This window comes from Medicago truncatula, chromosome 3, assembly GCF_003473485.1.
Source record: "Medicago truncatula cultivar Jemalong A17 chromosome 3, MtrunA17r5.0-ANR, whole genome shotgun sequence".
Lineage (NCBI taxonomy): Eukaryota > Viridiplantae > Streptophyta > Magnoliopsida > Fabales > Fabaceae > Medicago > Medicago truncatula.
In genome coordinates this window covers 39,810,081-39,829,685 of record NC_053044.1, presented here as the reverse complement: position 1 = coordinate 39,829,685, position 19,605 = coordinate 39,810,081, and the positions used below count along the sequence as shown (strand labels likewise).

General features: G+C 32.8%; 3 protein-coding genes across 7 annotated transcripts; all 3 read right to left on the bottom strand.

Moving 5' to 3' along the window:
* Positions 1 to 904: 904 nt before the first annotated feature.
* On the bottom strand, positions 905 to 2,495 carry LOC11443025 (glucan endo-1,3-beta-glucosidase 14). Its single transcript, XM_003601362.4, has 2 exons — positions 2,339 to 2,495; positions 905 to 2,156 (listed from the first exon to the last, which is right to left on the bottom strand). Exons 1-2 carry the CDS (start codon positions 2,400 to 2,402, stop codon positions 1,132 to 1,134), a joined length of 1,089 nt encoding a protein of 362 aa, XP_003601410.2. The 5' UTR covers positions 2,403 to 2,495; the 3' UTR covers positions 905 to 1,131.
* Positions 2,496 to 3,336: 841 nt separating this feature from the next.
* LOC11442204 (uncharacterized) lies at positions 3,337 to 9,090 on the bottom strand. 4 transcript variants are annotated; one of them, XM_024779312.2, is made up of 10 exons: positions 8,778 to 9,090; positions 8,576 to 8,679; positions 7,638 to 7,698; positions 7,279 to 7,545; positions 7,044 to 7,191; positions 5,572 to 6,525; positions 5,187 to 5,431; positions 5,018 to 5,091; positions 4,153 to 4,261; positions 3,337 to 3,797 (listed from the first exon to the last, which is right to left on the bottom strand). In XM_024779312.2, exons 2-10 carry the CDS (start codon positions 8,629 to 8,631, stop codon positions 3,774 to 3,776), a joined length of 1,938 nt encoding a protein of 645 aa, XP_024635080.1. In that variant the 5' UTR covers positions 8,632 to 8,679; positions 8,778 to 9,090; the 3' UTR covers positions 3,337 to 3,773. The 4 variants fall into 4 exon arrangements, with proteins under 4 accessions (XP_024635080.1, XP_003601409.2, XP_024635079.1 ...); XM_003601361.4 differs by having other exon boundaries at positions 7,638 to 7,779; positions 8,778 to 9,089; XM_024779311.2 differs by lacking the exon at positions 8,778 to 9,090 and having other exon boundaries at positions 7,638 to 7,779; positions 8,576 to 8,770.
* A 3,277-nt stretch (positions 9,091 to 12,367) lies between these two features.
* On the bottom strand, positions 12,368 to 18,642 carry LOC11442203 (nucleobase-ascorbate transporter 1). Of its 2 annotated transcripts, none has more exons than XM_003601360.4 (14): positions 18,340 to 18,642; positions 16,292 to 16,389; positions 15,971 to 16,147; positions 15,377 to 15,477; positions 15,214 to 15,289; positions 15,051 to 15,110; positions 14,775 to 14,962; positions 14,597 to 14,693; positions 14,426 to 14,512; positions 14,113 to 14,171; positions 13,918 to 14,009; positions 13,696 to 13,773; positions 12,917 to 13,077; positions 12,368 to 12,785 (listed from the first exon to the last, which is right to left on the bottom strand). In XM_003601360.4, the coding sequence occupies exons 1-14, from the start codon at positions 18,413 to 18,415 to the stop codon at positions 12,573 to 12,575; spliced, it is 1,563 nt and encodes a 520-aa protein (XP_003601408.2). In that variant the 5' UTR covers positions 18,416 to 18,642; the 3' UTR covers positions 12,368 to 12,572. The 2 variants fall into 2 exon arrangements, with proteins under 2 accessions (XP_003601408.2, XP_024634010.1); XM_024778242.2 differs by lacking the exon at positions 18,340 to 18,642 and adding an exon at positions 16,463 to 17,694 and having other exon boundaries at positions 12,573 to 12,785.
* Positions 18,643 to 19,605: the final 963 nt, after the last annotated feature.

The following is a 19,605-nucleotide window of genomic DNA, read 5'->3' as shown; positions in this document are numbered from 1 at the left end:
TCATTATTATTAAGTGTGTTGTTGTCAAGTCAATTAACTTTTATAAATGGGAAATGGGGGAATTGGAGGATAGAATCTGATTTAAGGGCAGATTTTTCTTTTTATATGTTCCGAACAAATTTCAATTCTATCATCCAAAATAGTCAAAAACCTTTTCTAATTATATAATCCGAACGGGATTAAAAAAAAAAAAGAAATTTGACAGGATAGTGAGAGATGTAGATAGTTGGAAAAGAAAAAGCGTTTTATTTAACCGTAGTGTAGTATAAAAAGGTACACACAAGAAAAAGCTGAATTCCCCGCCTGATCTGAATATGAGAGATGAATATGATGTGTATAAAAATTTAGTGTATGTTTGGTTCAGCTTTTACAATAATTGATTTTGAGTAAATTAATTTTGGATAAAAGTAAGTTGAATGTAAAGTAGTTTATGTTTGCAAATATTTATGTAAAAGAATGAAACGTAGAAGCCAAAAGCTACAAATTGTAACTTGAAGTAGAATCAATTCTACAACTTCTAGAATTGAAACCAACGCCATTTATAGTTGATTTATGAAACCTAAATACTCCCTTCGTCCCGCAATAAATAACCTATTTGAAAATGCAATTTTGACCTAACTTATTTTGACCATATTTTTCTACTAATATACATAGATAAATAATATCATATAAGATATCATTAGATTCGTCTCGATGAGTATTTTCAAAATATCAAATTTTCATGATTTTTTCTAACATATTATTCAAGATATTTAAGCTCAAAATTATACATTGAAATGCGTAATGGAGTCAACTGTGTTATTATTAAGGAACGGAGGGGAGTAATAGACTTCTGATATTGAATCAGTCAATCATCTGACCCTTTAGAGTAAACTACTCAATTTAAAATGAATATTGTTAACCATTAATAATGACAATAAAATTTAATCGCAATACATATCTTCAAAATGAAATTTAGTTTACAAACATATTTAATTGCCCAAGTTAATAAATCTAATAACCTCAACCTACACCCAAGATAATTAATTGATACAATACAATGCACACCCAAATAATGGACTTATCGTCATAAAACTGTCTAACAAAAAAAAATAAAAATTACAAAGCAATGAATAAATCACTCAGTTCAGCTCAGCCACTTCCCGGCGCCGGAACGTCACGGTAACTCTTCAACCCCGCCACGGTAAACGGAACATCATAAACTTTCTTCATATCAGGATAAAACATCCCAAAATTCCTCTCCGAAGTAAGTCCCACTTTCCCATTCTCATTAAAAAGTGCAAACAAATAAACGGTCAGATTCGCATTCGGTCTTAAAGGGGTCCCACCGTTGTTAAGAATCTTCTTAACAAGATTACCGTTGTACGCAGCAGCGTTCTGTGGGGATGCACCCACCTCATTACTATCACCTTTCGAAGGCCAACCCGTTTCACTGACAACCACTCTAACGTCGTCGTATTGAAGCACGTTAAGCGCTGCAAAAACAGCGTCGATTTGTGCGTCGAAGATGTTGTAGTATTTTAACCCGTTACCTGGATCCACATTACCCGGGTTTTCACGAAATAGAGCGTAGTTTAAAGAAATGACGTCAGCGTTTGACTCGTAAGCGAAGAAGGGGTAAACGTTGACCATCAAATACGAAGACGTTTCACGGAGGAAGTTTAACATTGGTTTAATAACGGGTTCTATGAGTTCGGGTTTGAATGACCCGGTTGAAGATGGGTAAGAGGATCCGAGAGCGGATAAAGCAATTGGTGAAGAGATTTTAATGGAATTGTGGAGGTTGAATTTGACTAAAGCTTTGTGAATGTTTTTCATGGCGGGGATGAGGTATTTGGTGGTGTTGTGTGTGTCGACGAAGACTTCGTTGCCGACGGCGATGGCTTCGATTTGGGTTTTGGGGTGGTAAACGACGACGTTTTTTTGGAGCCATGTGAGGGCGTAGGAGAGTTTTCTGGCTGTGTGAAAGAGTTGTTCGTTTGGGAGGTTTACGGTTACTTTGATTCCGGATCCGGATAAGGATTTGAGAACAGCCGGGTCGGTGTCGTAGAGTTTGACCCGGTCGATTCCTTGTGATTTTAGAAGCTTGACTACTTTGAATGCTGAGGGTAGGTTGTTTGCTATGCGACCATAGTTCACTCCAATGGAACTGCCATCTGTAACAATTAATAAAGAAATGAAAACAATATTAGCATTATGCATGAAAACAAGTAACAATAATCTATGATATAGCATGAAATAATAAAATTTAATCAATGTGTATATGATTGTGACGTGTCATGTGTATGTGTATGTGAATGTGATTTAAGATGGTGAAGAAGTAGAATGGAAGCAATACCTGCAAGTAGTGGAAGTGAGAAGTAGGAGGAAATGAGGATGGAAAGAATGAGTATACAATGCATGGTGGGATATGGAATGAGTGTGAGTGTGAGTTTGAGTGTGTTATTAGATTAGATAATGGTTGTTCCTATTTATACATGGAGGTGTTAATGTTTATAATTGATAAAGAAAGGAGAAAAACATGGAAAATCAAATAGATTTGGTGGATTGGTCCCACTGAGTTATGATGACACGTTGGCCAAGGAAACAAGACCGTTCTATGTTTGTACTGATTGCCGGTGAGAGATCTAAGGAAATACACCCTCCGTCATTAATATAAGCAAAAATCTACTTTTTAGATACATTCAATTAATGATGTATGTGACATATAATAAGGACCACATACATCATTAATTAAATGTATTTAAAGAGTTGATTTTTGCTTATATTAGTGACCGGAGGGTGTACTATACTCAGCTTTAAGTTTAGTGTGGATCTTGACTCTTCTCTTGGATTTACTCCACGTGTTCTGTTTATATGACAAACTGAAACGTTCATTTGATTTGTGCAAATGTCTGAATAGTTGATGAATTGGATCTGATTTATTGCTGCTTACCGTTTGTTTGTTTTATTACTCTCCAAGACTACTTTTTCTATATAATTTGAACGTTGGATTGTTTTGTTAAATATTTATGAAATATTTTTGGAGTTTGTTTTTCTTTCTTTTGAGGGGTGAATATAATTTGGAGTTTTTTTCTTTTCTTTTGAAGGGTGAATATATTTGGACTTGGACATCATAATTTATAAGGAGTTTATGGAGAGCTTAGGATAACGAATGTCTTAATTATGATGAAGAGTAGTGCTAGTAACGCTTTCTCCAACATTTACTTTTTTATTGGCTTAAATTATAGAGATCTCATATTTTGAAAATGGGTTTAGAACTAGAATATAAATCGATAAAACTTGTATCAATCTCTTGTTGCTTACCTCCTAGATAAAACAGGTACATTGATGTTCTACTTAGAAGTGTTTGCGTATCATCATTAATCAACTTTGACTATGCTTTTTAACGAGCATCGTTGTAAATTTATACAAAATTGATGCAGCTTAACATCAATCAATTTGAATTTGAATATATACATTTAAGGAATTACTTACTTTGACAAAATTTACAAGTTTCCTGTACATAAACGTACATATATACATGTGAAAACTTCGACTGTGCAAACTGTTAGAAAATCGTGAGAAAAGATGAAACTAGGGAGGCAAGTATAAGCAAAATTTATTGCAAAGAAAGAGAATCTTTCGAACTCTTTGCATGAAATCATATCGAGATTGCTGAAGCAGCAACTGAACATCCTGATGCCCAAACTCCGTGTTTCTGTGCTGTTGGTTGATGTCAGGATTATTAAGCTAGTACTGCAATAGCAAGAGCAGTCTCTTGATCGATAAAACTAAACTTTCTTCTTTTCTTCAGCCTGGAAATTGAAGACAATATAAATGACCTTGAAGATATTACCTTTAAATGAATGCCTTCAATGATATATTTGCACAATAGAAGCAATACAAAATTCACATTGCAAATGCTGTAACTTTATTAGAAGCAACTACATATTCCAGAGATGATTTTGTTTATTTTTTTATGCATATTAAACAATCCCATTTTAAAATTAGTTAAGAGATTTTTGCTCCTGCTTATTTATCAATTTCCCTCAAAACTATATATGATGTCAACATGGATCAGGGATTCCAAAAAACGGAAGATTATTGTACAAGAATTAGAATAAGATTTTCCACAACAAACAACATTCTTATCAATTTAACATTTCTCACCAGATCCACTGTTAAATAAGTTTTTCTTTTGTCTCTCAGATCTGCTTGCTGTGATCTTTGGCACTGACGATATAATCTTTGGATAAACTCCTGTAGATGATTATAGATGCTGCATATGACCATGCCAAATTAAAGTTAGCGACAAATATTTATTCAGCCTTTTCACAAATGGAAAATAATTGTAAATTAACTATCAGGCTATCGTTGTGTTATTCTTTTTACCAATTCCTAATTTGTTTATCGAATAGAGCCATCCTATTTACAATCTTTGCTAAATCCTGTGAAAGTCCAAAGCCCCCCTTCTAACATAAATTTTTGTGAGCCGCAAAAGGCCCTTTCTACTGGCAAAGAATCAATCCCTTAACTATTCTAAAAATAATCACAAATATATTGCCATAATACATTGTCAGCACAATGGTAAAGCCATTGTAATACTATTTTAAATTTAGAAATTTTGGTACCTGCGTGCCATATAGATTTGGATTTCTCAGTGTTCTCACTTGGATGAACCTCAAACCCCGTTTTAACAAATCCCCTACACATCTAAAAGCAATGACTAAATTCCCTACATCTAAAAGCAATGACCGGCTTCACTTCGAATACTAATTTCCCTATCCTACCAAGAATGACAAGGCTTTCCTTGAAATTCAATTAAAGAAGTACATGTCACTCTAATATCAAATATCTCATGTCAATGCTTTACCCTTAAATATAATTGATTTTGTGATAAAAATTAGCAGTGCAATTGCTCAATGAGTGTCTTAATAACACGGTATTTTAAGCTATAATACAAAAATTCAATCATCAATTAACCAATGTGAAATGATATATTCTCTTTCAGTGTAGGAATAGAATAAAAATATACCTTAGTCGATGCCTGTTGCAGGCTGTGAAAAAGGCAACAAGCCCATATACTATGCTTTTGAGAGCTTTGAAAATCTGTAAAAGAAAGTATAAAAAATCTACCAATCAGGATAACTGTATTTGATGAAACCACCTAAATCCAAAAAAGCATTGATATTACATCTTACAACCTGTGAAAAAAGATCATTCCAAAGAGAGCGCCACATGGAAACTTCGTAACTGGCACTGCTGATTGTTGCTTCAGAAGATGAAGCCAACTGGATTATGCTACCAAGAAATTGCCATGTTTCTCCAAGTATACTACAAGCGCGCGTGCATATTACAGCCAGAAAACTGAATATCACCATGACTAGACGAACCGGAGCATAAAGAAATTCCCAGAGAATCCAAAATAGAGGATATAAGACACATGTAGCTGCAGTGCAAAGAAGATAAAAACATGCAGGTAATTAGTATATCTTTTATATCAGAGAAAATTATTTATGTTGGAAAAAGCAAGGATAAATTTAAAACATAACAGACAGCACAAGAAGTCCAAAAAACATGATGACCTACCAATCCTCCAAACAACGGTGAGGATAAACCACAGTGGCAAAAAGAGTAGCTCCACCACATCTCCCACTAGAGTGCAAGAAGTTTCAATCCCAATCCAAATGACAGAAAAGATGCTTTCTAGTAGATCAAACAAAATATTTAAGCTCGGGAGAAGAAATCCAAAAATCTCCACCAGTGACTCTATAAGAGGTTGAATAAGAAATGAAAAAAAGGATCGTGTGGTATGTGTAACGGCAAGAAACCACCTAATAGCCTTCTGGAAGTTGTGTAGAAACAACATTGTCCCTAAGTATTTGACCCTTGAAACCATTTCCCAAGTTTCAATCCAATCAAAAAGTGGCCCACATATACGAGATGCAGTTGCCTTTAGAACTGGAACATTTTTGTATAAATCGTAGAATCCAATGAGTACAGTGACAAATGACATCAAAACATATAACAGTCTTGCAAGTGGGCACATCCAAGGACGATACACATTGCATAACACGGGATATGACTGGAGGAAGATCACCCAAGATGGAAGACCAGCCTCTAACAAAGTAAGCAATCGCAGATCAGATACAATGACATCCCTGAATTTGAATGGGAGGTTGGGATCATTAAACCTAAATAACAGTAGAGCATCACTATACTGAGTGGTTTCAACCTTATCATCAGAAGAAGCAGAGCTAGACCTCTGAGAACAATTCAACGAGTTATCAATTTCAGCTGCTGAATAGCTATCAATATCAACTTCAGCACTAAAGGAATTCATTAATTTTCTTCTCTTATTAGGTCCAGAAGGAGGAGGTGTGTGCAGCATGTCAGTTGTCTCTTCGGCGTCATCAGAATATGCTCCAGTAGCGGTACCCAAACTATCTTCAAAAGTTACGGTACCATTGCAGATGTTATCGTCGTCATCATCATTGGATACATTCTCGGAGAAAGTTTCATTGGCATCATAAAATATTTCCCCTGTCAAATGCACATAAAAAGATATGTTAATTGAAAGTCAGTCTTAGTTTAGAACTAAAGAATCAATGCAGCCTCTAGTTTACATCATGTAAGATAACATAAACTCTACCGACAGGCCAAGTTTGGAAAGAGGATAAAATAGTAAACCAATAAAAGTCTGACTGTTCAACCCCACCCCTACCCAATTGGCGAGGGATTAAGTGGGGATGAGATGCCTCCAGTCCCTTTAGCTTCTACTCTATGTAACACAAAAAATATGGCAATGTCTCTCCCTATGCAAGGGCCTTATCCGCCCAAACTTTTAACTAATTAAATCATATATAACAATTTTCTATGAGATGTGTTTGCATATTGAGGTAGATGAGATGTGTCAGCGCATTGAGGTAGATGCCTGTGTATTTCTGCTTTCACAGGAAACATGAAAGCTACAGACAACTAGATGCTTCTTCCCAAGGCTATCCCAAATTCAGATGTAATATGTACATTCACATGAAAGCAATGATGAGAAACCTTGTTACCTGAGGCAGAATCCAGGTGCTCTTTCAAAAGTAGCTGTTCGGAAAGTGTTCCTGAGAACCATGAAGGCATAAAGCTTGCAGCTTGAGTGATATTATCAAATTCCCATCTTTTCATTTGTTTAGCTTCTATAGCCAGTGATGTATCGGTCTGAAAAATAAATGAAATAAATCAATACATATAGTACAGATAGTAAACTGAAAAAAAATAGCATGCTTGTCAAAGAGATTGCAGTACCAGGAGCTCATTAAAGTAGTTAATACCACGAATATTGGTCCATTCGACTTCAAATACAATAAATCCATACAGAGTTCTATGTAGTTCACTGCTGAATTGCAAAGAGTTCCTTATGTTTTTTACTGGCAGCAACATTCTCTTTTTCTTTACTGCTTCAATCAATGAGAACCATCTCAAAAACTTACTTGTGCTAGGTTGAGAAGAAACCTCCTTTTCTTCTTTCCTTTCTCTTCGGTTTTTGCTATACGCAAAAGGAGATAACCTCGACTGCACATAAACGAAAAACGATATAACTTCTATTCTAGGACAAAACCTAAATGAAAAATTACTTCTCAAATGATTCTGGTGTGTTTAGCAACCTTGGTAACCATCAATTGCCAAATGTGCGCTCCCCGTGAACCAAGGTCTCTCACCCATGGTCTGTTGTCAACAAAAATATATATCTTTTTACTATCATTTGCGAGGAAAATGCTAAGATCTGCAAAATAAGATTGCAAATCTCTGCAAAAAAAAAAAAAATCAAAAACACGAATTAGATCAGTATCAGAAATACAGAAACACTCAAATAGAAATAATACTGCTAACTTAGCATCATTAATCAATGCAAACACAGTAGATAACCACGAAAGCAATGTAAACATTTTTGGTTACAATCAAAGAAGTTTTTCTTGAAATCATGTGCTATATCGTTAAATCACTATAACTGAAATCAATAACATTATACCAGCTGCATTCTGAATTACAAGTCTTCCTTCAGATATGTTACAGGTAAACAAAATTGACTAGCAAGATGACATTCTTAAAATAGAAAATTGCCTATAAACCATAATCCACAAACTTAAAACTAATAATCAAAAATAACAAAAATGTGTACAACACAGAACCAAGTTCATCAATGAAACAAAACCCCTCTCAATTTCACATCTCAGTTTTTTTTGTTTTTCTTTTTGTTAACCCTCCAGTTCTCAGGTGGAATGAGACCCTAGTATTCCAGAGTTCGACCAGAAGGTACAAAGTCTAACCGACGATTGTTCCACCCAGGAATCAAACTCTGTTTTTCCCATGATTACATCTCAAAGTTTTTTTTTTTTAAACAAATAATTAAACAAATGCATGATCATCCAATAACATCTAACCCTATTAAGGTTATAACCAAAAATCCAAATAAGCAAACAAATTAATAAATTGAAAGTCAAAGTCAAAGTCAAATTCACCTTCAATTTCACAACAGCATTTCATTCATCAACACATGATCAAACAAACATTGTAAAAATGATGAAAGAAAACATTAACATACCGAATTTGCAAGCTTGTAAGAGGAAAAACGCAGCGTTCATTGTGACATTTCCCCATCTAGAGAACCAACAACAACCTCAAAACCTTTCTTAGTATCAACAAAACCTGTTCCAAATCCCTCAAAAGAATTATATAAAAAAATAGAAAGAATCACTCTATACAACAATGCATTGATTCATTCACGGAATTCTCGGAAAGAAGACCTGAGAAATTGAAATTCCATGAGAGTGAGAAGAGGATGATGAAACAATAACAATAACTATAATAACAACCACCACCGGTTAACTTCTTCATAACAGATAATAATAGCAGAAGCAGAAGAATTAAGAATGCATAAATGCGTTGCGCAGATAGGTTTCAACGTGTGTCACCGAATTTTTGTTGGTGATTGTGCCAATTTTTTCAATTTCAATTCCGTTTCAGAGAGAGAAATTGAGGAGAGAGAAACTGGTTGAACTCAATTTTTTTTTCTAATTATTTTCCTTTTCTTGTCTTTTTTCGATTTATGGTATTTGTAACCGTATTTTGTGAAAACCTTAAAAATAGAAACAGAATCAAGAATAATGAGGCGGTGGAGTCAAGGGTAAAATGGTAATGTAATATCGCAATTGAAAAATTAAAAATAAAAACCCCAAAAGGAAAGGAAAGTGTACTTACTCGCAAAACAGAAATTGGGGGAAGCGAAGCATTGAAGGCGTGTTTGTGATTAATTAATTAAAGCTGATTATGTAGGGGCACGCTATTATACTTTTATTACAATGTGGGTTCCACCGGCATTTTTTTTTTTTTTTTTATGTTTATTTTGCTACTACTCCTACATTAATTTTAGGGAAATTTGCTACTAGTATTTATTTATTGAGATATTAATATTGATATTATTATTTGATAAATATTAATTATTAATTCTAATTGTTGGTATTTGTTTTATGAAATTTTAGTTGTTATATATGGCGTATGGACAAGACAAAATAAAATAAAAATGAGGTAAAGTCAAAATAGAAATTGTTATATATGGAATTCAATTATTAATAGGAGAATATTTATCTTTTTTACAAGAGAATATTCTTTTTCATGGGGGAGAGATAATATTATTGAACATAATTGGTTTTTAAAAATATATAATAAACGTCTTAGTTATTGATATGGGTGAATTAAATTAAATTCAATTACAATAAGCATGATAATATATATAATTAACTACTGCTATTAATTTTTTTTTAATGTCTCAATTTGATTATCCTCAAAACTAATTTTGATGATTTGTTTGACTTCTTAAAAAATATTTTACTACTATGAATTGTCTGAATTATCATAATAATTATATAAGAATAATGTTTTTGCCTTCCTAAAAAAAATTGTTTTCCTATGAAACGAATACTATATTGGGTTGGAATAGAAAAAATATAATATTCCAAATCAATCTTTAGTAAACGAATTAATTCAAGAATCATTAAGTAATAATATTTAAATCATAATTAAATCAACAGTAATTAAATATGTTTCCAAATCACTATTAATTAATATATTAATTTTTTGACAAGAATTAATATATTAATTAAAAAGCACAAATTAGATTATGTAAATTTTTCCCTAAAAAAAAAGATTATGTAAAATTTTAATTTAAATAAAATTGTATCATATATTCTATAAAATAAAATAGATAACAAGGAATTGGATAATAGAGTTAAAAAAGAGGAGTTGAATAATAATAATCTATAATGGCCTTTTATTGACAGAAATGATATAATAATTTTTTTTAGAGGGTTAATAGAAGAATTGTATATTGTATATCTTATTACCACGGGATAATAATGATAGAGACATACGAAATGACGAATACGTGTTTCTAACGTGGGCAAACGCATCTTGAGCTACGAAAACAGAAAACATATCATTACACTGAAAGTTCATTTGGAATCAACTGGCAAGTGGCTTCATCAATCATAGGACAAATAAAAAAAGAATGGGAGAAAAGTGAAAGAGAACAAAACCCATACATGATTCATGTTGGAGAATCTTTAGATTATTAGTTTATCTCTAGATCTTTGTAGGTTTATAAATGATTGATTTTGTACCATTTTTTAAAAGAATTTTGTACCAATTTAAATCTTCATTACTAGTGACAAAATTTACACACATCAAATATTGCAAAGTGAGCCCGTAAAAAAATACTGCAAAGTGAGAATTCAAACTTCTACTCACGTATCAAATTTTGTTGTGATTTGTTCTTGTGAGCTTAGCTCAGTTGATATGAAAAATATATAATATATGTAAGGAGGGTTCGAACCCCACCACAAAAAAAAAAAAATGTTTTGTTCTTTTATCATCTAAATTGTATGCCAGGATAAACAATAATATTAAAATAGTAATAATATGACTAGTTTATTTTGAGTTGAGATCCTCTCCATTTACAATTCTCTCAATTTCCTCAATTTAGAAAGATAAAGACACAAAAAATCTTGAAAATAGTATACAATAATTAATGATGATGGGACTCATTTATTGAAAGCATCCACTTTCTCTTTTTTGTGTTCATCTCTCTCCAAATTGTATATTCCATTTACTTTAACAAATGGAGAGGACCGTTGTTCGTTTATTTTTGTTAGCTAATTATTAGGCGGGTGTCATTTTTATACTTTTGTACTTTGTAGACTTTTTACATATGTTAGGCCATTCAAGTTTGACACAAAGCCAAGCTTGATTTTCATAATGATCCTTATGAAGATGATCTTACTTTATGATCCAAGATGCATGAAACCGACCAATATATCTATCTTTTTCTCATCAAATTTTGGTTTACTTGAAAGTCTAGCAAAGATATTTGTGACATTAATCACCCTCTCTAGTATATTCTTAGCCAAATTTACTCTCTTTAATTCCACCAAGGTTTTTGGTGGTCCACCTTTTATGGATGCTCCTTGGTTTGTTTATTGGCACTACCTCTATATAACGTGAATAAAGTTAATGTTAATGGTAGTTTGATTGGTAACCCGTGGAAGATCATGCATCTGGGGTCTTATTAGAAATTTAGTTGATGGTTGGATCACTCGTTTTGCATAAAGTTGTGATCATACTACTATTATTAATTATGAGTTTTGTGCAATTTAGGATGGATTGCAACTTACTTGAGATCATAGATTGAGAGTCATCATTTGATTATACTTCGAGTTGTGGTCATATACTACTCTTAATTTCTCACTTTATAAACTATTGACTTTAGAATGTCAAATCCTTCGATTATACTTGCCTTTTTTCTTGTATATGTGTAAGATAAGATAGGATAGGAAGTAACACTGTTATATTTATTTTATTCTATTTATTTAATATATACTTCAGTATACTTAAATCATGTTCAACTTTTGAATTGGCCATTATGTAATTTCATACTTGATATTTTCTTGTATTATGAAAAAGAAAATATCATACAGTAAATTAAAAATTATTTTTTTGGGTGGTGGCGGAGTTTGAACTCCCAACCTTGAAATTTTAGAAAAATGCGTAGACTCAATTTACTTGAGAAAACTTTAGTACGATGAGCCGTGCATCCCAAGAAAGCAGAACTAACTTTGAAAGTGACTATCCTGAAGAAAAATATAGTTGTACATATAACAACTAAGTGCATGTTTGGATGGGCGCATTCATTGCATATCTAAGCTATCTCTCGTGGCTTCATGTTTATCTTATTATTGTCATGGTTCCAAATATATGCTAAATTGACTATATTTAGTTAGCAAGTATTTGTTTCAGTTAACACTTAGAAGAAATTTACCAAACTCATAAACCAACACAAGAATAGAGTAGGGAAAATTTTTATTTTATTTAAATCTACAAAGCATGGTTCCAAATGCTTTTACAATCCTCTGTTGAACCAAGATTTATATGGTCCACAAAAAAAATTGGGTGATGTTAAAGGAAGAATAGCACTTGTTAGTCATGTATTCTGGAATTTGCAGATCCAAAAGAAAATCTATTCTACTCTCTTGACTTTCTCTACATCATCATGTAGGTGGGAAGAACCTGTTTAGATTGAATGGCAAAGTGTAAAATTCTTCATTTCTATTATCACCTCTAAATGTTCTAAACTTTACCCACCACGGCATTCCTCGATCTTTCTTCGACTTTTCAACCTCAAGAGTGTTGTCGAGGATCACTGCTACGATCAATCCTACGGTTGCTGGTGATGAGAATATGGTGTTTAAAAATGCATTGAACTGCAAAGATGGAAAAAATTAGCATCAGGAGCGTTAATGCTTTCATGATGAATCAACTTATGTCATAATAAAGATACTTAAAATAAATGAAAATAATATCACATTATTGGACAGTAGTAAGGAAAACACACCCATCCGGCGTTGGTATGAACAGGGCCATGATGTGAACTAGTCCAGAATTCATTGAAAAATTGAGGAACAGATATTCCAAGGAACAGTGTGAGCCCAGTGATGATAAGATTTCTCATGGAGTTCATGTTTGTAAACTGAAGAAATGATAATCCAACTGCACCTGATGAACAAGGAAACATATTAGTGTTGCAAATGCTGTGTATTTCAAAGTTTTTGATATTGTGTTCCATATTTTAAGTGAGAACTATGGAAAGATATTTGTGCACATGTGGTGGATAAATCCTTAAAATTGTTGTAAAATATTGCTAAGCAACTCATCCAAATCACAAATTTATGTAAGGTAAACATCAATAACTTATATTTTCTAATTAAAAAAAATAAACTGTACTCCTTCTCCTTCATATAATTTGAATATGGTTTCATCTCTGCAATAAACGATGATTGTTTAGCCTCGATTGTTGATGAACTCTTCCACGGCTATAATGCCACAGTTCTTGATATGATTAACCGTCTCTAGGAAAACATAAACTATAGTTACCAATTATATTGGAGAGGGAAGTAGTCAGAGAATTATACTGAAGATCATCAAAACCATTTTCGAAAGAGTTAAGATGACTACGAAGGTCTCTGCACAGTTTTTGAGCATATATTGAGGATTATCTCACTTGAAGAAAAATCTTTGATTTGGATGAGTTCTTAGCAGTAATTTACAACAATCAGTGCAAAGTGGAACAAGAACAATGTACGACAATGTTCACTAAAGACTACGAACACATACCAACAAGGCCAAATAGAACGCAGTACAAAGCAGCAAATATCGGGAAGGGTATAGATGCAAATACAGCTCCAAACTTTCCTGTAGATAACAGAAGAAAAATAAATCAAAAAACCTCAACTAAATGAATCTGTCTTCTTTTTCTCTCATTACTAATTTCCACCATATTGATCAGGATTGTTGCTTTTGGTGTAGGAATATCATGTTTGAAGCATCAGTACAAACCTAAAGTAGCGAAGAATATCATAAAACCAGCAGAAATCTGAACAACTCTACGGCTTCCAACTCGAGTCAGACCAAGGAGTCCCACATTTTCCCTGGAATATTAACCAACCACAGTGGTCAAGCTATCTTAGAAAGACTAAAGCATCTAGCATAGACCAAGCAACTTGAATCACACATCAATGACGAATGACTTACACAGAAACGGTAGAACCCGTCCCCGTTCCATAAAGACCATCAAGCAAGATACCAATCCCCTACGAAAAATGAATAAGATAACTATCATCAGTATTAGGAAAAAGTACAGCAGGAGTCCTTTAACTTAATTTAAACCTCCATACAGGTCATTTCTCTCTCTTTTTTTCCTGTCAAACAGGTGCTTTCAATATGAATATTAATAGCACTTCAAGCCACAAGACTGATACCTTAACACTGTCTAAATTAATGATTCTGCATAGCAGACGATTTCCTATTAGTAATTGAATTGTTTGCTAACAACCAAGTAATTTACCTGCCAACCAATGCCACGACTCAACACATAAGCAGGAGGTGGGGTGGCAATAGCCAACCGAGATGCTGCCTTATATGCACCAGTTGACTGCAAACATAGTACATGGTCAAGTAAGTGCGGAAAGGAAATTCCTTATAGTAAAAACAAGAGACGTTCTTATAACATAGATACCTCCACCATTGAGACAAGAACTGCAGACATCATGGCAAAAGAATGACCAACAGAAAAAGTGGGTGGACCCCACTGTAGAGGGTATGGGAACATGAACCTACAAGTATGAAAAGAAACCTGAGAAATCATCGTGACTATTAAACTAATCAGAAGAAAAGAAATCTCTATTTTGAGGTACCACGGGGCAGTAGTTATCAGATTGGCTCGGTCTGTACGACAATTATGCTGCGTTTGAGAAGGTCTGTGTCTGTAAGCTCCACTAGCAGTCAAGATGACAGAATAGATCCAAATAATTGTGACACAGATCAAAACTGGGAAACGTTCAAAGATAGGTATGTCTCTAAATGGTCTCACATGCCTTAGATACTGCAATTTACACCAAATTAGTTCGTCTTAATAACATCAATATTAATTTGATAAACACCCCTAGACCCGATTACACTAAGTCACTTACTAGCGACAATCCAATGACCAACAACAGCATCGGTATTCCAATTTCTACACAGTTCCCTAACTGAAATGAAAAACAATGTGAAAAATGCATAAACCAACTGTGATATGGAAAATACCATTTACTAGATGGTTTTAGATAAAATAGAGATTTGAGCCACACCTACCGTGGGAAATCCTCGTTGGATTAATCCTAATCCAACCAATCCAACTACAGGTGCCATGCCAAGAGGACTGAAAAATCTGCAGAGATTATCATGTAAATGCTTGAATATCATTTTTAATATTTTCAATTTACAAATATGTTAGATGCAGATAGAAATAGAATACCTCGAAAAAAGTCCCCAGACTTGGCTGTAACCGAGCACTATCTGAATACTTGAGGCTACAATTAAAGCTCCTTGTATAGCTCGCATTGTATGTATAAATCTCTGCAAACCAATCACACGGCAACATCTCTTTCAATACCCTACCAAATAAAAAACTTAATAAGTTTATTTCTAAGGAAACTCGTTACCATATGTGAAAATCCCTGAACTATTTTGACATTAAAACAAGTTTCAAGATGTGGGACTTACATAGAGTCATTTTGCATACAAACCACTGGATTCTACTCTTTTAAATTCATCTACCACATTAGAATTTTGTAATATGGATCTAAAGTTGGTAAATGATAGCTCATGATTTGTACACAGTTTATCGATAATAGGCCTTTCTTCAACTAAAATCCTCCTATTTCCCATTCAGATTGAAGTTTGTCCATAATATTTAATCATGATTTCTATTCTATCATAATTTACAATGGTGGTTGCCCTAAAAATGCCAAAACAGATAAATCACACACCCAGAATTTGAATAACCAATGTTTAAATCTAATATTCTTCTAAATGCACAACAATGATGAGAAGGAAGCAGGAAACTTACTTCGTGGGGATCATTAATTCGTTGCAATGAGGAATCATTAATAATATAAGCAACTGGAATCACATATGCAAATGAACCTCCAACTACTGCAGGCAGTCTTGTTCCGAAAAGTGCTTGGAGAAGTGTGTTAATGCCAGCTACAAAAAGAAGGGTTTGTATTACCCTTGCCTTGTCACCCTGATTGAACAAGAAATCAAACAACTAACAATTAAAATCGTTAAAAGCAACAAGTGCACATATAATATTTACATATCATGCTGATAAAGGTTGGCAAAAAATTAAACATATATAAGAACTTAAGGAAGCTGAAATTCAACTTACAGGATTTCCTCCCATAGCTGGAACGAGAAATGAAGGTATCATCACACTTGTGCCAAGCATCAAAATGTAATTTTGAAATGCTAATAGGATAGTTTCAGCTACAAGGTAACCACAGTGAAGTGAGGAAATGAGAGATAGATAATGTAAAGACAAATATGCATATTGTTATACCAGAATCTACACTTGCACACTGTCTGAATCTGAATTCCAAATGTTCCATATTTCATTCTTTAAACATAAATTGTACACTTGTTCAATGTTGAAGCAGTTAGACCGTAGAATTTTTACAATATCAAGAAAATAATACATGTAAGGAAATCCCCAAAGTCATAACCTACGAAGTACTAATAACGCCATGTACAGCACATTGGCACTGACATGTAGACACTGAGAATGATTTAAGAAAATAGAAGCAACTGAACATAACCACGCGCCGCGCACGAAACACGACTTCAATTTGAAGTGTCGGTGCTACACATATCATAACTTACGCAATATATATCATTTAAATCATGCAAAAGATTAGCCAGACAATTGGAACATCTCAATTCCCCACATTACAATTTAAGTAAGGAAGAAAATATTTACAAATCTCTAACACAAAAGTTAAAGGCGTAATTTACATAAAAAAAATTATATTTGTAATTTGTATACTAGAGAAGCCAAAAAATGTGAAGGTGCCTAGAATTTAGTGTAACAACTGTTAGAAACAAGGGTAGGACATGTAACATGGACCCAGATTCTCTAATTATAGTGAAAATAAAAGAGAGCAGAGAGAGGGAGGGTCCTATCCTCAGAGAGAAAGACACAAATTCTATTGTATAAAACTGTTACTGTTGGACCCCAACATTATTAAAATGGTGGGTCATGTCACCATAAAAATTGTACCTTTACTAAATTTCTTGTACTGTAAATAATTAAGTAAAAAGACGTTACTGCCTATGCAGCATTTAATAAAAATCTTCAAACATCATAGTGACTGTGTATGTGTACCCTTCAGTTCCTACTAGTTTCTCCTAGTTCCAACAATTATCTTCAGTTTCACCACTTTCTTATGCATAAAAACCCTCACAACACACTGAGTTACTGTAACATTTAAGGGTACCAACTAAACAAGTTGATTTGAAAGACATTCATTGCCAGAGGATTCAATAACCCCAGAAAAATAGTAAAATAAAATTATATATTTTTGAAACAGCAAAATTTATATTAACATTATATATTAATGAATGTGTTAAATTAAGATAAGATAAATAAAGGGTAAATTATAAATTAGCTAGTAAAGATAATGAAGCTAGCTAAAAATGTGGCTACATTTGATAACGCATGAGCTAGCTACTAGTAATTGTTATTGAGTTCCTACATAATAAATTAGAAAATGTGCTACATGACATGTTAAAAACTTAAAATGGTAAAAATCATATAAAGACAAATAGAAATGATAATGAAAGAAAGACAAATCTACTAAAAAAACATAATGTGATGATGGTACTATGTGTAGATTTTATTTTCAAATAAAAAAATTAAGAAGAAAAATTCAAATACCAAAGCTTTCCTTTTTAAAAAACATGTTTTTTTTTTTATATAAATTTTATTTAAAAAATCTAACGGAAGATTTGAGAGACCCACATTATCTCAACAATATATACTAAAAATTAGAACTTTCAGTCTCCATTTTCGGAACCAAAGTAACAAACTAATCTCACTCTTAAGCAAAACTTCAGGAGCTAACAAGTACAATTCAAATAGAAGAAAACAAAAAATAAAAAATAAAAAAAAAAAAGCAAAAAAGAAAACTGTGTCATTTTGTTCAACCCATTTGAATGTAATGGTAAAATGAAAAGTGACAAAACATGTACATAGTACTTCAAAACTAGAAAACAAACCCTTTATTTTTTTAAAGAGATAAAGACAGAACAAGATATAAATGAACATAAGAAGAAAATGAAAGTAGCTTTGAAAGTAGAGAAAGACTTATAAGTCCTTTATGCATGTGTATGAATATTATGAAAAGATGAAAACATAGAAACAAAGATGAGAGAGAGTACCCCATGGAGGATTAGAGTCTATGCAGTATTCAAGGTCTTGAAGTTGTTCCATAGGTGGATGAGTAATGTCTGCCATTGTTGTTGTTAAAGCAGTTTCTTCTTGTTCTGACAAAGTGCTTAGGGAAAGAAGAAGAAGAAAGAAGAAAGAAGGAGGAAACAGAAGAAGAAGAATTCAGAACAAAGTAAAGTAGTGCAGATATATATAAAGGGAACAATTAAAGCATGGAAAAAATAAATAAAGGTAGAAAATAAAGAAAGAGAAGGAAAAGGATGTGCCAGTGTAACGCTCTCTTCTTATTCTTTCTTCTATAAGCTTTGTTTTAATTTATTATTTGCTATATTATTTTTAGCACTTTGTAACACTATTGATTTACTGGATTACCCTTTCAACTATAGCATGCGGGGGCCTCAAAGTACCCAAGTGGGGTCATTGGATAATATTAAATGATTGTATGGTTTTGCAGTAAATTTAACAAAATTATATTGAATCATCTTTGAGAATTATTGTTGACACATATTATAGGGTTGAAAAACACATGTAAAAGACGAAAATACTCCTGCAACATGTCACACAAGAATCAAAGTTTTACCATAGTTTTTCGGCACTTAAGTGCCGAGGTTTTTTTTTTTTTTTCGTCGGCAGTTAACTGCCAAAGGAACTTCGGTAGTTAACTGCCGCAGGGACTTTTTCGTCTTTTATATGTGTTTTTCAGCCCTATTATATGTGTCAACAGCAATTTTCATCATCTTTCTTTTTGCAAGAGCTAAACTTTGTACTATCTTTATCTCTAATAAATTAAGAGAAGTTTTTTTTTATATCGTCTTACATCATGTGCATATATCTTTTTCACCATTCAGTAAAGGATATATTATATTTCATTTAATTCAATAATGTAATTTATTGATCAAATTGTTGAAGTGAATTACTTATGCATGACATATCTCACTTGTGCATCAACAAAATTACAATGTATGTGATTTTCTTTAGCTCAATGTGATACAAACATGCATTAAATGCACCAGTTCATGTTGCGAACACACCAAATTAGATTATTTCATTCTTTTTTTTTACTTGGATTTCTTAACTCTTCATCTCTCTTTTGATTATATTTTTATATTTTAATCAAATAGAGTTAGGAAAAGAAATTTAGAAAAAAGATAATGAGATGATCCATATCTTATAAACACAATAGGAGGAGTTATGTTATATATGCTGGTGTCATTGTTGGGGATCAATTAAATAATTGTTTAAATATATATGAGAAT